General features: G+C 46.3%; 1 protein-coding gene across 8 annotated transcripts in view; it reads left to right on the forward strand.

The window, feature by feature from the left end:
* MAST4 (microtubule associated serine/threonine kinase family member 4) overlaps positions 1 to 15709 on the forward strand; it is a 623219-nt gene that overhangs the window by 192744 nt on the left and 414766 nt on the right. For 7 of the 8 annotated variants that reach the window (XM_051853667.2, XM_051853671.2, XM_051853668.2 and 4 more), the window contains exon 3: positions 10979 to 11103. In XM_051853667.2, coding sequence (XP_051709627.2) covers positions 10979 to 11103 — 125 coding nt within the window. Of the gene's footprint in view, positions 1 to 10200; positions 10217 to 10978; positions 11104 to 15709 lie in introns of those variants that run through there. The other variant, XM_070056809.1, reaches the window with a different exon arrangement.

Genomic DNA, 15709 nt, shown 5'->3' on the forward strand with positions numbered 1-15709 from the left:
AGGGGAGGGACTGGGCTAGGAGGAGGTCTTAGGGAGCCATGGGGGAGACACAGAGGGAGAGGAAGGAGGAGGAAGAAGAGAACGGGGTGGGGGGAGCTGACAAGTACTTTAACAGCTGCTCCACATAGCTACGAAATGACTGGGAGAAAAAATGGTTCTATTTATTTGCCTTTTCCTTCCATATATCTTGCCAGCAGCATTCATCAATATCTGTCATTTCCCAGGGGGTTTAGACATGTCTAGCAATTCATTCTACTGAATTATATTTCAATACGCGGATGGAGGGAGGCCAGATCGCAGATGTTAGCTCTGACCTCTGCCCAGCGTCGCTTAGACGCCGCCAGCGACTCGGCGCCCCCACTCTCACAGACATTCATTCCAAGGCACGTTGCTTGGTGTCACATTCTTGTTACTGTGTTCTCATTAGAGTAGGCTCTATTTAATACTTCTTTAAAAATCAATTTTAGGTTGTCACATTAGCCTTTGGTCTATGCAGCTGGAGCTTAGGGCTAAACCATTATTTATTTTTGGATTAGAATTTTAAATGCAGGCAGTGACCACCTGAAGGGGAAGTGCCTTGGTGGTCTGGGTGCAGCAGGGGGTGGCCAGGTCTGGGTCTCAGCCCAGAATGGGAGAGTTTGCTGGAAGACAGTTGTATCCTTGTAATGATGCAAACACCACAGCTTACCAGCCCTGTCGTGTGCGTTAGTTATTTGATCATAGCATCTGCCCCCAGTAGAATGTGGCCTGGTAGAATCTGAGAGTGGCAGTCTTGGTGGGTAAGAAGAAACATTGCTTCTTTAAGAACATGTGAAGGGAAGGCAAAAGAAAGGAAAGGCCAGAGAGAGTTCTCCCTAAGAATGACTTTCAACTGTTTCTGTTGTAATGTATATTGAGAGTTGACATTTTTGCTCTTTTCTCAAAAAATGGCACGAATAACAGGGTGGTTGTCTGTCAGTAAGGGTGAGAAAAGTCTGACCTCTGAATCACCTTGTCATATTACCACACCAAACGTTATTTTTTTTAAAGAGTTTATTTGAAAGGCAGAGAGAGAGAGAGAGAGAATCTTTTGTCTACCAGTTCACTCCCCAATGGTTACAAGACCAGAATCCAGGAGCTCCATCTGGGCCTCCCACATGCGAAGCAGGGACCCAAGAACGTGGGTCATCTTCCAGTGCTTTCCCGGGTGTGTTAGCAGAGAGCTGGACTGGAGGCAGAGCAGCTGGAACTGGAGTCGGTGCTCTGCTGTAGGATGATGGCGTAACAAGTGGAGGCTTAACCCTCTGTACTCCAGCGCCAGCCCTACCAAAAGTTACTTTTGATTTAAAACTCAGTGGTAGCTTGAGATTCTGCTGTAGGCGCAGCCTCGTGGTTTGTCTGGCAGCTTGACTTCTACATGGTGGACGTGTGCCTTCTGTCCAACCAGCATAGAATGCTGGGGATAATAGTCCAAAAAGTGGAATAGGGCATTTCTGCTGGGCCTGTCTTGTAGCAAAATGAGTGGTTCGCTTGATGAAGACCTTGATGCCATATTGGTGTTGCTTTTCTGCAAATTCCAACAACCCACACACAGCTGTGCTCTGTGCACTCAGCTTTCAGCTTCTTGTCAACTGGAGATCACTGGCCAGTAGGCAATGACGTCTCGGGGGACTTAAGGTCAAGGCTCTGCTTTGGTCTTGCTGTGTATAAGTATACACATACCACTTTTTTTATTTTTTAGAAAAGGCTAGAAGAGCAGCCCGATGTGAGAGTCGCTGAACTTCAGTGCTCTGGTCACAGGTCGGCTGGTTTCTCAAATTATATTTATTTATGCCATTAAGACGAAGGATGTAGCAGCACTGTTGATGCTGTAAAGGTACCGTCATTCTTCTGCAGTGGGGATAAGGAATTGGAAGTCAGTCACCCATGTGAGTGGGAAGATGAAGGAACCCTGTCTCCATGTTGTGGTAGCACAGCCGAAGATGGATAAAGGCAGCCGCTGTAATTGCCTGTGAGGACGAGAGTCCTGAGGACCTGGGGGCAAATGTTTAGGAGGGAGCAATGGGGCATAGAAGAAAAATCCGTGGATGGTGATGGAGTACAGGCTAGTTCATGGCTGCTGAGTCATGGATTCCGCCCAGTTCAGCAGTGACTGAGCGTGGTCTTGACTCTTTCTTCATTTCTAATGTTTGGAGGGTTCTTAAGAAACTCAGTTCCCCTGAATTGCAAATGATCGGAGGGGCTTCAGTTATTGTCCCTTGCAACGTTAAATGCTGACATGGTTTAATACGGATACCTCCTTTTAAACAATGACAAGGATCTCTTTATTGTTCCTTGTCTAAGGTGCAGTGGTTTGGGGTAAGCAAAGGAAAGTTTTTTTATACTGTGTTTGAAAATAGACATAACAAAGTCTATTGTTTATTTTAAGGGCACAATTTAATGGCATTAAGTACACTGACATCCTTGTGCAACAATCACTGTTACTCATCTCTAGATCATTGTCATCATCCCCAAACTGAAGCTCCCATGACCAAGAATGCCCAACCTTCCCCTTAGCCTCTGGAAACCACTTCCTGTCTCAATGCCTTTGTGCCAGGGACTTAGTGTAAAAGGGCTCGTGGGACATCTGACTCTTTGGCTCATTTCATGTAGCATGGTGTCTTCATAGTTCTTCCATTGTATATCAAGTGGCAGAGTTTCATTGCACTTAAAGGTTGAACAATATTCCATTGTATGCATAGACCACATTTTATTTATCCATTCTATCGGGGGATGTTGGGTTGTTGTCATCTTCTGCTTGTTGTGAATTGATGCTTCCATGAACATGGGTGTACAAATACCTGTTTGAGCTTCTCCTTGAATTTCCTTTGTGTACATATCCAGAGGTCAGATGAAGCAAGGGAGATTTTTACTTGGCAGTTAGGAATGCCCACCTCCTAGTCTAGTGGCTGGTACAAACTTTCTGAAACAGCTGTGAGAACTTCAGTAGATGCTCAGCTGGGCAACAGGCTGGTAGCCAAAATTGTCTGTAAACACACATACCTATAAAGATACAGGTGGCAAGGATAAGGTCTCCTAACAGAGCTTGTGGTCTCATCTGCCTGCTGTAGACCCCAGTATACGGGTAGGTCAAAAATTTCCTGGAAGAGTGGGTGCTTGGGACACCCACAGCCCACTTCAGAGTACCTGTGTTCAAGGCCTGACCCTGTTTCTAATTCCAGCTCCTACTATTGCATATCCTGAGAGGCATGAGGTGAGGACTCCAGGATCTGGGCTCCTGGGAGACCCAGGATTCAGCTCCTGGCCCAGCTGCAACTGTTCTGAACGTTTAGGGAGTGAACCAGCAGATGGGAAATCTCTTGTTTTCTGTCTCCCTCTCCCTGTGTATCTGCTTCTCAAATAAATTAATGTATTTTTAAAGTCCATGGGGAAACAAAATAAAAAGAGGTTTTAAAAGGATAGGTTTTTTTTTTTTTGATAATAAGGATTTTTATCAACTTTTTAAAGACCCCTCTTAGGGTTCCTGCTTACCAATTTTTTTGGTTGTTGTTTTCACCCCCTTAGCTGCTGTCATACTGCTCTCCTTCCCTTCTATGGCTCCCCTACTTCCCCAAAGCCTTAAAAAAAGGACAATGCCTCCCCCCACCCCACCTTCCTTTTGCTCCTGATTGTTGGTATCTTAGAGGGCTGAGCAAACTCTTTCGAGTTCTTATGTATAATTGAATACCAGAAGCCATATCAAAAGAGACGTTTGTTGTGTGGTTATTAGGTCTTTTTCCCCCTTTGATATCCTGTTTGTAGTCCAAGAGAAATAACCTAAAATAATATAAGACTCTGGACTGACTACTAAATCTGTGTTGCACTTCAGATAGTAGGGAATTTTTTTAACGGAAGCTTTCAAGTTTCGTCAGGTAGCATTATTCCCCAGTGATAAAGTAGATCCCCCGAGGCTGTAGTTAATTCTTTATATGGCCGTGCTGCTGACATTACTGCTGACTTGGTGTTTTCCTACTTCAGAGGGGTACTTCCAGCTCTGGGGTCCTTGGAAAGCATGTGTCTCGGGTCTGAAAGCATGCGTTTATGAAGTCCCTGCTTCTTGTTTCTTGGAACTTAGGATGGAAACAAAGGAAAACACATTGCAGGAGAGGTCTTATGTAGCCTAGATAGAACCAAGGTCCACTCCGGGTCTTGGCTTAGCAATCCATCTTAATATACTGTCTAACTAGAAAAGGCCTGCGGAACTTCCCACTCCTACTGTGTTCGGTAGAGGCCCATAGCTAAGTCACAATAGCCTGTAAAATGTCCATTCAAACAACCCATTCATGTATGGTTGAAACCTTAACAAATCCTTGTATCAGTCTGGCCAACTGATTCATACTTTAAAAAAAAAAACTAACCTCTTTATTGCCTCTAAATTTCTAGTTATGTCAGTAGAAAATATGTAATCAATGTTTTCATAACCATAATGAGATTTTGAGGCATGTTTCTAAATAGCACAGAGCTGATCAAAGTTCCAGTTGTAACAACACGCTCAATTCGGAATGAAAATAGAGCAACCAGATTGCTAGGCAAGCTCACCTCTCATACGACAAATTGGAAGTGGTATAATCCATTAATTTCCACCCTGTGCAGCTGAAGAATGCTGTTGACAGATGCTAATTTTCTTAAATTGTAGGCAGCAAATGATGCATGAATAGAACAGCAACACACTTTTTAGAGGCTCTTGGTAGTCATCAAAAAGTGGATTTATATAAAGTGTGATGCAATCACTACCGCGACAGCACTATGTCAGTGCCTTCTAATGACTGCCTTAAATCCATCTGTTGTCCTCTTTTCCCTATTAGCGCTAATGGGGGACGAGGCAGGAATAAAGGATCCCATGTGTTGTGCTAATAGACCTTCCAATTTGTACCATTTATACAATTCCTTAGGATGAGGCCCATATGAAAATGATGACATGTAAAATCTAACTCATCATCATTAGAAACATTTCATTGTGTATGTATATATTTGCTTCCTAATTTATTTTCTTTCCAGTGGTTTAGCCATGTTTTGTTTCTTGTTCATTTTATAATCTGACATGCGTTGGAGAGGTCTTTGTGTTTCTTTTCCAATGTTTATATTTGAGCATTCATTTTATAAAATATTTTCTATTTAAGAAAATATTACAACCACCCTTGATATTTACCCCTGTTTTAAAGCTAAGGAGCTTTTGGTTCAGAATTCATTTTTTTAAAGATTTCTTTATTTAGTTGAAGGTAAGAGTTGCAGAGAGAAAGAGAGGTCTTCCATCCACTGGTTCAATTCCCCAATTGGCCACAGTGGCCAGAGCTGAGCCGATCTGAAGCCAGGAGACAGGGGCTTCCTTCTGGGTCTTCCATGCAGGTGCAGGGACCCAAGGACTTGGGCCATCTTCTACTGCTTTCCCAGGCCATATCAGAGAGCTGGATTGGAAGTGGATTAGCTGAGTCTTGAACTGGTGCCCGTATGGGATGCCAACACTGCAGGCGGAGGCTTTACCCGCTATGCCACAGCACCAGCCCCAGAGAAGTTCATGATTCAAGTAGTGAAATCAGCTTTGGGGTCAAGAATTGGAACTCAGCAGTCTGACCATCAAATCAACCCCAATAGAGCAATTAGTTTCCACCATGAATGCTGAGGACTTTAATGTCCTATTAAGTTTGATAAGGACCGAAGATAAATCCGTGGGGTAAGAGTAGATCCTATCTTGAATATCAGAATGTCTTCTTTTGGGTTAGGCTCTGTGAAAGTAGCAGAGCAGTTGTTGGTCTTGTTATCAGGATTGGACTTCAGCATCAGAGAGCAACAGATTAAATATACACAGTGAGGCCGGCGCCGCGGCTCACTAGGCTAATCCTCCACCTAGCGGCGCCGGCACCCTGGGTTCTAGTCCTGGTCGGGGCGCCAGATTCTGTCCTGGTTGCCCCTCTTCCAGGCCAGCTCTCTGCTGTAGCCCGGGAGTGCAGTGGAGGATGGCCCAAGTGCTTGGGCCCTGCACCCCATGGGAGACCAGGAGAAGCACCTGGCTCCTGCCTTTGGATCAGCGTGGTGCGCCGGCCGCGGCGGCCATTGTGGGGTGAACCAACGGAAGGAAGACCTTTCTCTCTGTCTCTCTCTCTCACTGTCCACTCTGCCTGTCAAATATATATATATATATATATATATACACACACACACACATACACAGAGTGAATGTTAAATTCAGTGATTTCAGAGAAAGCCAAGAAGAGAGTAGTCTCTACTTACTGCAAATTCCCCGTGTGACTGGAGAAAACTGAGTTATTCAAGGTCTGATGCAGTGTTGGCTCCCCTCTTCAGTGCTTATCACTCATTCTGGGTTCCGTCCAGTGTGACTTCCCGCTGAGCCCAGCCTGGTCTCGGAGAGCCGGATCCCAGAGGCTGAGGGCCCGCCCTGAGGAAGGATCAGGAGCAGTTGCAGCACTTGCTCTGCCCGCTCTGGTGGAGGAGAGAAAGGACCTCTCCCCGGCACAGCTGTGGTGCCTCTGATGGGCCCACGGGGAGGTTTCGCTTTGCTCCCATTCCCCATCCAGCCTGTGCTCCGGCTCCTTGCTTTGCTTTTCCCTTCCCTCAGCACCTGTGCTGTGCCCCCGCCATCACTCAGATGCCTGCGGGATCCTGGCCTGGGCATTAGGGACTGTCATGTTGAGGGGTGGACAGCGTATGCTCCTGGCTAGCTTGCCGTGTTAGAATACGGAACCCATTCTGGTAAGAACCTCTGTCAACAGCAGGACGAAGTGAACAGAGAAAAATTCCACACAACCCCATATACCTACCAGCCAGTTTCATCAAAGCTTAATATTTGCTCTATTGTTCAGATGCATTTAAACATTACATTTATTAAGGTCACTGAAGTCTTGAGTTGAAGTAGGGGACCTTATTCCCCGAAGATGATTTTTCAAATAATACTATGTTACAGATCGGGCATACTCCACCCTGTTCCCATCTCCCGTTTTCTCTGCCAGAAGTAACTGCAAGCCTGAATTTGCTGTTTCTCACTCCCACCATGAGGCTTTATTGATTTTAATATTATTCAATGTTATTCTGTATTTTTTGTGACCTAAGAACCCAATTACAGTGTTTTATGTTATTGTTTTGGTGGTTGTGGAAGACACAGGTCTTGTGATGCTAAAAATGCAATGGTTTACAGACTGCTTTTCATGTCCTGCATTGAGTGACTTAAGTATGTTATCTCCTTTAATATCCTGTGCTACCTTGTCAGATATTATTCCCATTTTAGAGATGGGAATATTGAGGCATGGAAATTCAAGAAGTTGCTCAATCATCAGGCATGTCTTGTCAGGACTGGGTTTCACACCCGTGTTTGAGTCCAAGTCCTAAGGTTTGAATCATTCTGTTTCTGTCTTTCTAGATGATTTTCTTTCTCTATAAGAAAATATGCAGTAGAGTCATACTATCCGAACTTACCGATTCTTTTTTTCTCCTCAGAGTACATGACGTATGTTTTCCTAGGGTAGAATCTGGGCTTTGCAGTTGATCCTGGTTTTACCCAGGTGGCCACGCGCCTTTGCCTAGCTGGGACTTTGAAGAGAAGATAATCATACCTCTGCATGTGGCTGTTAGGGTGTCACAGCGACTGGCGTTTCTGAAGGTGTCAGTCTGTTAGCTCTTGGGCTTCATCTTCAAATGAAAGTTCAGAAAGTAGTCTCTTCAGTGGTGCTGTCCTGTTCAGACTTGATCAAGTGTCGTTGAAACAACAGAGTTCACCTGCATTTCAATCAGCAAACGTTTATCAAACGTTTACTGAGTATTTCTGTACTACAGGGGGATTACAGGGAGATAATCCAATAACCCTTTTCTATTAAAGAGAAAAAAACTAATTTACAAAATTCTTCAGTGAGCTAAAACATTTGACCTTGAAATTTTTGCATAATTGGTAGATTCTCCAAGCATTTTCTGTCTGGCCTGGTTTCCTTTACAAAAAGCAGCTGGAGCAGGCCCTGATGCGGCCAGCGTAGACTCTCTCCATCCTGTAGATCTGGATGTGTGTGTGTGGCTTCTGCACGTGTAGTGCCTATCTCCAATCATGAACGAAACCTAAAACAAAGGAAAGGACGTGAGAGGGACCACACAATACTTGCTGGATCCCAATTGACTGGAGGTCGGTATGTTTGAGCAAGCGATGGCCTTCACATACTGAGAGTTAATTCTGTGTCAAAGCCACCATTCATTCATGTGGTTCCTAAATGCAGGTTATGGTTTTCCTGCTCTTCCTCCTTCATGCCCTGCTTTTGGGCTTGACAGGTGCAAGTTTCCTGAAGTCCTTCTTCCTCCAGCTTATTACTTCCCATTTCAACATAAGGTAACAACAACAACAACAACAACAAAATGCTAGACTTGAAATGCAACGTTGCCTGCACAGAAATATGGCAGTGTTTTTGAGAGGGTCAACAGAACCCTAGAGGGTAGCTGTATTCAAATTTGCAGTGATGATGTTGATGTTTCAGTTAATTGACACACATAATATCTTATCTAGCATTGGCAGAGAACAGGTGACAAAAACCAGTATAGGCGGCGCAGTGGCTCACTAGGCTAATCCTCTGCTTGTGGCACCGGCACCCCAGGTTCTAGTCCTGGTTGGGGCGCCAGATTCTGTCCCGGTTGCTCCTCTTCCAGTCCAGCTCTCTGCTGTGGCCCAGGAAGGCAGTGGAGGATGGCCCAAGTGCTTGGGCCCTGTACTAGCATGGGAGACCAGGAGGAATCACGGGGCTCCTGCCTTCAGATTGGCACCATTTAGGGAGTGAACCAACGGAAGGAAGACCTTTCTCTCTGTCTCTCTCACTGTCTAACTCTGCCTGTCCAAAAAAAAAAAAAAAAGTATGATCCCATTTTCAAGAAAGTCTAGTTTCTATAAACAAAGACTGGAGGAAAATTGCAGACGGGTTAAGAGTGTTTTTATCTGGAGTGATTAGAGGTGACTTTTTTCTTTGTGCACATATATGAGGGGTCTTTGAAAATTCATGGAAATACATATTATAAAAAACTGCATGTATTTTTTTAAGATTTATTTTTATTTATTTGAAAGACAGCGTTCAGAGAGAGGTAGAGACAGAGAGGTCTTCCATCTGCTAGTTCACTCCCCAGATGACCGCAATGGCCGGAGCTGCGCCGATCCAAAGTCAGGAGCCTGGAGCTTCTTCCTGGTCTCCCATGGGGGCGCAGGGGCCCAAGGACTTGGGCCATTTTCCACTGTTATCCCAGGCCACAGCAGAGAGCTGGATCGGAAGAGGAGCATCTGGGACTAGAACTGGTGCCCATATGGGATGCCGGCACTTCAGGCCAGGGCATTAACCTGCTGCACCACAGCGCTGGCCCCAAAAATTGCATGTATTTCAAAACTTTTTGCACCAAAATATATATTAATTCCAGTTCTATGATTATTTACATGTGAATGAAAAGAAATCAAGCCCCAGCAATATAGATGGTTTTCACTTTTACTATTATGACCAAATAGCTTCATGCATAAAATCTTCCAAACCCCTCAACACTCAAACACAGCTGATTCTATCATCTCCATTTTAGAGATGGAAAAACTAAGACCAGCAGAGGTTGATGAACTTCCTCAATGTCATGTACCTACTGGGCAAGACCCTATAAGCAGATCTGATTTTTCTCTGGAACCTGTGTTTTGACTGTATAAAAGAACAAAAGAGCAATTTTGGTGAAATAAGTCATTTTCCATGTGCAATTAAAACTTAAAAAATTCTGAAGGCACTTGAATTAATTAAAGCATTAGGGCTCTAGGCATGGACAGTTGATTGGAAGTGCCCCTAACTCCTGGGCTCTGATAATGCAGCCACTTAGCATGTGCAATAATGATAAACAAGTCAATATAGTATGATAGTTATTGACCTGGGGGATGTGCTTGTGAGGGGCACGCCCGAGGGAAGAATGAGGAACAGACATTAACTCTGCTGCAGAAGCACCAGCCACACATGCAGAAGTCTCTGGTGACTGGAGAGGGTTGCAGCTGGAGTCCCCACGTACATGGCCCTTGAGTAGATTCTGTGGGTTACCTGCTGTCTTTGCATTGTTCCTAGGTGTTTCCTGGGAAGGACATGCTCATTTACCCCTTCATTAGTCAGTAAATATTTGTCGACCACTCCTTTGTGCTAGTATTGGGACGAAGCAGATGAAAATCGAGTATGGGCTCAGCTTTATTGAGCATCATTACCACGTGAGTACGCAGGTCCATCCTAACTGTCCTTGAATCCAAAAGCTTCATTTCTTGTGTATTGATAATCAGTCTATGCACCAAGGAAGTAACGTCGTGTGAACGGGTTCACCTGTCTGACTGCATAAAACATGCATGTATGTATTAGAGTTCAAGGTCGTTGGAAATTGCTTGGTGACCCTGGACAGACACTGATGTCCTGACTTATGCAAATGAGTGTCATTATGTATGCATCAGACATGGTTGGATGGCCACTGTCTTCCCCGAGAGAAGCTGGGGGAAGAGGCAGTGGCCCCCTTTCACCTTGAAAGAATCCCACCACTTCCTTTCGTGGTTATGACCCCTTCTTTGTGGGCTTTTTTCAAGTTGATTCCTACATCACTTTCCATATTAGATTTTTTCAAAGAGCGCTTATTAATGCACCTGTTCATTTCTGCGGTGCCGAGGATGCTCTGCGTGTTTAAATATAGACTCGGCACATTCCCCAGGGGCAGGCAGATGGATGGAAACCCTTCATCGTGCCCCGTGCAGCTCCATGTGCGGGAGAGCGAGCGCTTCCTTGGGCTTCTGTGGGAAATCAGGGTCAGAACGCACCTCTGGATCGCCAGGCTTAATTAAACCAATTTTTCTCTGGTTGCTATTAATAAGTGTAATTACCGAAGAAGACAGAGCTAATATAGAAGAAGGATGGCTGAGAGAGCCACCAGCGCGATGGAACCTCCGCCATCCGCCTGCCACTTACGCTGACTCCTTTCACCCCCACAGGGCGGTACCTCCTTCCGAACCCGGTGGCCGGCCAGGCCTGGCCAGCCTCAGCGGAGACGTCCAACCTCGTGCGCATGCGCAGCCAGGCCCTGGGCCAGTCGGCGCCGTCGCTCACGGCCAGCCTGGTGAGTGCCCACGTGCGCGTGGTTCTCTAGGGTCAGCCCTGCCTGGGCAGTGTTGAGCACAGGTTCCTTAGGGTTGGGCTCTCCGTTTGCGTGTGCTGACTTCTGGCAGCGCCCCCACTTGATGTATTTGCCTCAGTTGCTTCTCAGTGCCCTTCTCTCAGAAGTGGACACGTGTCTGGGCTTGGAAAAGCTTTTTGTTTGGAAATAATTTCAAACTGGCAGGAAAGTCGCCAAGATGAAAAAAGGATCAGAATACCAGTGTGTGCCACGCCTAGGCTTAGTTAACTGACATCTTGCCTGGTTTGCTGTATCACTTGCTTTCTCTGCATGTGTGTGCATATGTGTCTGTATGTGTGTATGTGGGCACACACTGATGTGCAGCCACACCTGTTGATTTGTGAGCCGTTTGAGAGCAGGCTGTTATACAGCCCTTTATGGAAAGCCTAACTGGGGTAACTTTGAGGCTGATTCAACCCTGTTAATCTAGTCTGCCATCCATGTTTCGGTTTTATCAATTGACTCAATAATGTCCTAAAGAACATGTTGGTCCTAAATCTGTATATGTTAATTATATGAAATTTGTTTACCTTAAATAAAAAAAATTTAAAACAGCTTTTTTTTTTTTTTCTCCTCCTGGGTAGGAGCTAGTTTGGGATCAGGAATTAGATTTAATTATTGTCACTTTAGGCTTCTTTGATGGGGAATGTTTCCATAGCCTGTGGCTTTTATCAGAAATGGGCATTTTTGAGGGAGTGTTTCTCCTGTGGTGTTTGTCTGCTGTGTGGCCGTGGTGTTTGTAGTCCAAGAAGGAAGATGGCACTGCTGATGTGTCCTCAGGGCGTGATGACCACGGGCTCATCTCGTCCATATGTCTCTCGCTGAAATGTTAATTCTGAGCATCCAGTCAAGATGTTGCCTGGTTTCTCCTCTGTAGTGGTTAGCAGACAACCATGCAGTGTGCTGGCAGTGTCAACAAACAACAGCTTTAAACGGGAGTTGCTCAGATGAAAGCTAAAGGGGACAATGCACGGGTAGGGTTCTCTAAGGATACTGCCTCTCTGAGATGCAGGTGGACAGTGTTCTTGGTTTTTTTAAGATTCAATTATTTGAAAGGCAGAGTCAGATTTTTCCATCCACTGCTTCACGCCCCAAATGGCTACAATGGCCAGGGCTGGACCAGACCGAAGCCAGGAGCGTCTTCTGGGTCTTCCATGTGGGTGCAGGCACCCCACTCTGGGGCCATCTTCTGTTGTGTTCTCAGGCACATTAGCAGTGATCTGGATCAGGACTGGAGCATCTGGGGTTTGAACTGGTGCCCATGTGAGATGCGGGCATTGCAGGTGGTGGCTTGACCACAGCCACCCCTGGACAGTGGTTTTATAGTCAGGGTTAGTGGAGTGTCCAAGATGTAACGAGAGAGGAAGGAGAATGTCCCTCCCGCTTATACAGTATAAGCAACGTACGTCTTCATGCTTCTTCATACTTTGCATGTCCAAAAAAAAAAAAAAAAAAAAGTGACAGTCTTCTCTCCTAGACCCCAAGCTGTATGAGGAAAGCTCAGCTTTATCCCAAAGACCTCAGACTGATTTCTTGCAGCTGTAACCACTCCTTGTTCGTGGTGGTCTGGCCCCTCTGAGTGCAGCTTGCAAGATAAGCTCTCTTGAAACCTCAGACTCAACAGTTGGGAGTTTGTCACTGGTCCTGGGCCCCTCCACCCTCCTTTTTTGCCTGCATCCTCCCCTCTTGATGATACACTCCACCTCTGTAGACATTTCACGCATTCTCAAGGGGTAAGGGGAGGAGACCATTCTTCTGAAACTACTTCCTGCGGTGTGAAAGCGCTGGCATCCCCAAGGTGGAGAAGCGGGCTCTCACACTGCAGGCTTCAGATGACTCAGGTCGCCAGGGCAGCCTGTAGCCCACAGAGGCTGTCAGAAGCATGGCAAGGCGCTGAGAAGGAGACTTAGCTATAATCAGCCTTGGTTGTTTTTGAAGATCAGTTTTATAAGGCTGACGCTGGCTTAACAAGAGTCTATCCAGAGGGTTCAACGGCTTTCTTCACTCTTGTATAGTGAATTTCAGAATTCACATCTTGTAATTTAAGAGACAGGTGAGCAACTAGCAGAACTAACTAGGGTCCTGTCCAGATGGGATTCTCTTGACTCTCAAGAAAGCGGGATCTCCAGCGTTTAAGTAGGAGACCCCATTTCCTGGTTCAGATGGGTGGAGTCTTATCTCAGTAGGTGAGGGTAGGTTCATGCCTGCATATCCACTGAGAGCGGTCATTGCCTGCTCTAGCTGTATTTGCTACATGCTTTATTTCTCTCTCAGTGTCCATATCTGGGCAGGTCAAGGGCCCGGCTGTACTGGGAAAGGGTCTCCTATACAGCAGTTCGAATGGGGTAATGCTTGATGTTGCTCTGGGGCCAGCTCTAACATGGGCTAAAGCAACGGATAAAAGTCTCAACAAACTGATAGTTTCCTGTCAAGGTTTAGCTAAGGTTATCTTCTTTTTTCTTTTTAAGATTTATTTATTTGAAATGCAGAGTTAGAGAGAGAGAGAGAGAGAGAGAGAGAGAGAGAGATTGAGAGGAGATTGAAAGGGCTTCCATCTGCTGGTTCACTCCCCAAATGGCTGCAGCGGTGAGAGCTGGGCTGATCTGAAGCCAGGAGCTGGGAGCTTCTTCCGGGTCTCCCACGTGGGTGCAGAGACTCAAAGACTTGGGCCATCCTCCACTGCTCTTCTAGGCCATAGCAGAGAGCTGGATTGGAAGTAGAGCAGCCGGGACTCGAACCAGTGCTCCGGTAGGGGATGTGGGTGTCTGCATCCCCAACCACCACCTTTGAAACACAAGCTGAGCCATGATCACTTCGTAGAGCCCTGCCCTAGGAAGACCAAATCGCAGGATCATTTCTCTTAGCAGGCTTTTAACTACGTCCCTGGCTTTCACTTTGTAGGGGAAGGCATCTACCACCCCATGAAGGTATCTACAAATATTAGGAGGGATTTCAACCTCCCTGTAGGCAGTAACTGTGAGGTCAGCCAGCCAGTCTTCTCTGGGCGAGGTACCCCTTGTGGGGTTACCGAAGGCCTGGTCTGCATGTTATTTTCAAGGCAATGTGTGCATTGTTTTGCTGATTTATCCAGTTCCTTCATTGCAGACTCGTCCTGCGAAGTCCATACCATGGGGAGAGTGGGGTGATGGCGTTCTTCCACAAGACGCACTGGGGACAGGCCTCGGTGAACATGTCCGTCTTTATTAACGACCAAGTACACTTATAAAGGGCAGGCAGAAGGGGCGTAGCAGGGCAAACACGAACCCTATAGGACAGAGCTGACACTGACGCCAGTATGCCTCTCCAATCAGCTTGAAGGTCATGTAGCTAGGGTAGCCTTCCAGGTGGGCCTGGGCCACACCTGGGAGCATTTTACCTGATTGGCAGAAGGCAAGGGTGGGGAGAAATGTGCCTGGGGCTCCCGCCGCCTGCCAGCAGTCAGGCTAACTGCATGGGCTAGGCAGGCAGTCTCATGGGATCACCTGCCTTAGATGCTCCCTGCCTTAGACATGGCCCTTTGAGAAAACCCTTTCATTGGGTTCCCTGTGAGTCCGCCTGACTTAGGCTTAACTTGGAAAGGGGCAGGGGAGGTATCCCCATAAGGGAAGTCTCCCTGGGAGGGCTGTGGGCCTTGCTGCTGTGTGAGACTGCTGCCTGCTGCAAACCGTGTTTCTTCTGCATCAGGCAGAGGTTCACTTCCAAGAGCTTTCCTACTGGAGTACTCAGGTCTGTTACTCCACAGCAGTCAGGTGCTTGGGTCTTCTGAGACGTGGCAGGGTTCAGAGTCTGACCAGGTGTTGCTTCAAGGTGTGGAGCATCTGGCCACCAGCCAACCAGCAGTGCCCATTTGTTTCCAGAGCACCTGCCACCTGGTGTGGGGCTCAGAAACAGGGCTTGTCCCACAGTGAGTTTATCAGGGAGCAGGTGGCTGCAACCACTTACAGGTCTGGAACACTGTAGCTAACTTTGCAGAAATAATCCCCTGTTTGTTTTAATGTTCTTAACACTTGCATTAGGACTCCACACTGCAACTCTGTTTCTGTACATACAGGTCAAGGGCGCCTCTGGATCAGGTAGTGACTAGTGCAGAAGTAGAGCTTTTCCATGCAAGGGATTCTGTACAGTGACCCAGGCAGGGGCATTCAGCAGAAGCTCCTTTCGACTGCTTTGTTTGTCCTGTTTCCAAAGGGGTCAGCTTCTTCTCGGGTTAGCATAGCATAAAAGGGCTTTGCTATTAGCCCAGAGTTCAGGATCCAGACCCAGCTGTTCTTGGGAATCCTTGTAATTGTTTCCTGGTCTTGGACAGAGGCAAGTTACAGGTTGCCAGTTTCCTCATCTTGGGGACAGGCTCTGTGTCCTTGGGATATTATATGCCCTAGAGACATCGTAGTTTCTTTAGCAAATTTTGCCTTTTCATTTGATGCCTTATATCCTTTCCATGCCAGATAATTCAAATTTTAGTGGTGGTGTTATCAGAAGCATCTTTTGAAGGGCTAGCAATAAGAATGCCATCCTCATAGTGTCAGACTGTACCCTTGTTTAATTGTCA

This window comes from Oryctolagus cuniculus, chromosome 14 (assembly GCF_964237555.1).
Source record: "Oryctolagus cuniculus chromosome 14, mOryCun1.1, whole genome shotgun sequence".
Lineage (NCBI taxonomy): Eukaryota > Metazoa > Chordata > Mammalia > Lagomorpha > Leporidae > Oryctolagus > Oryctolagus cuniculus.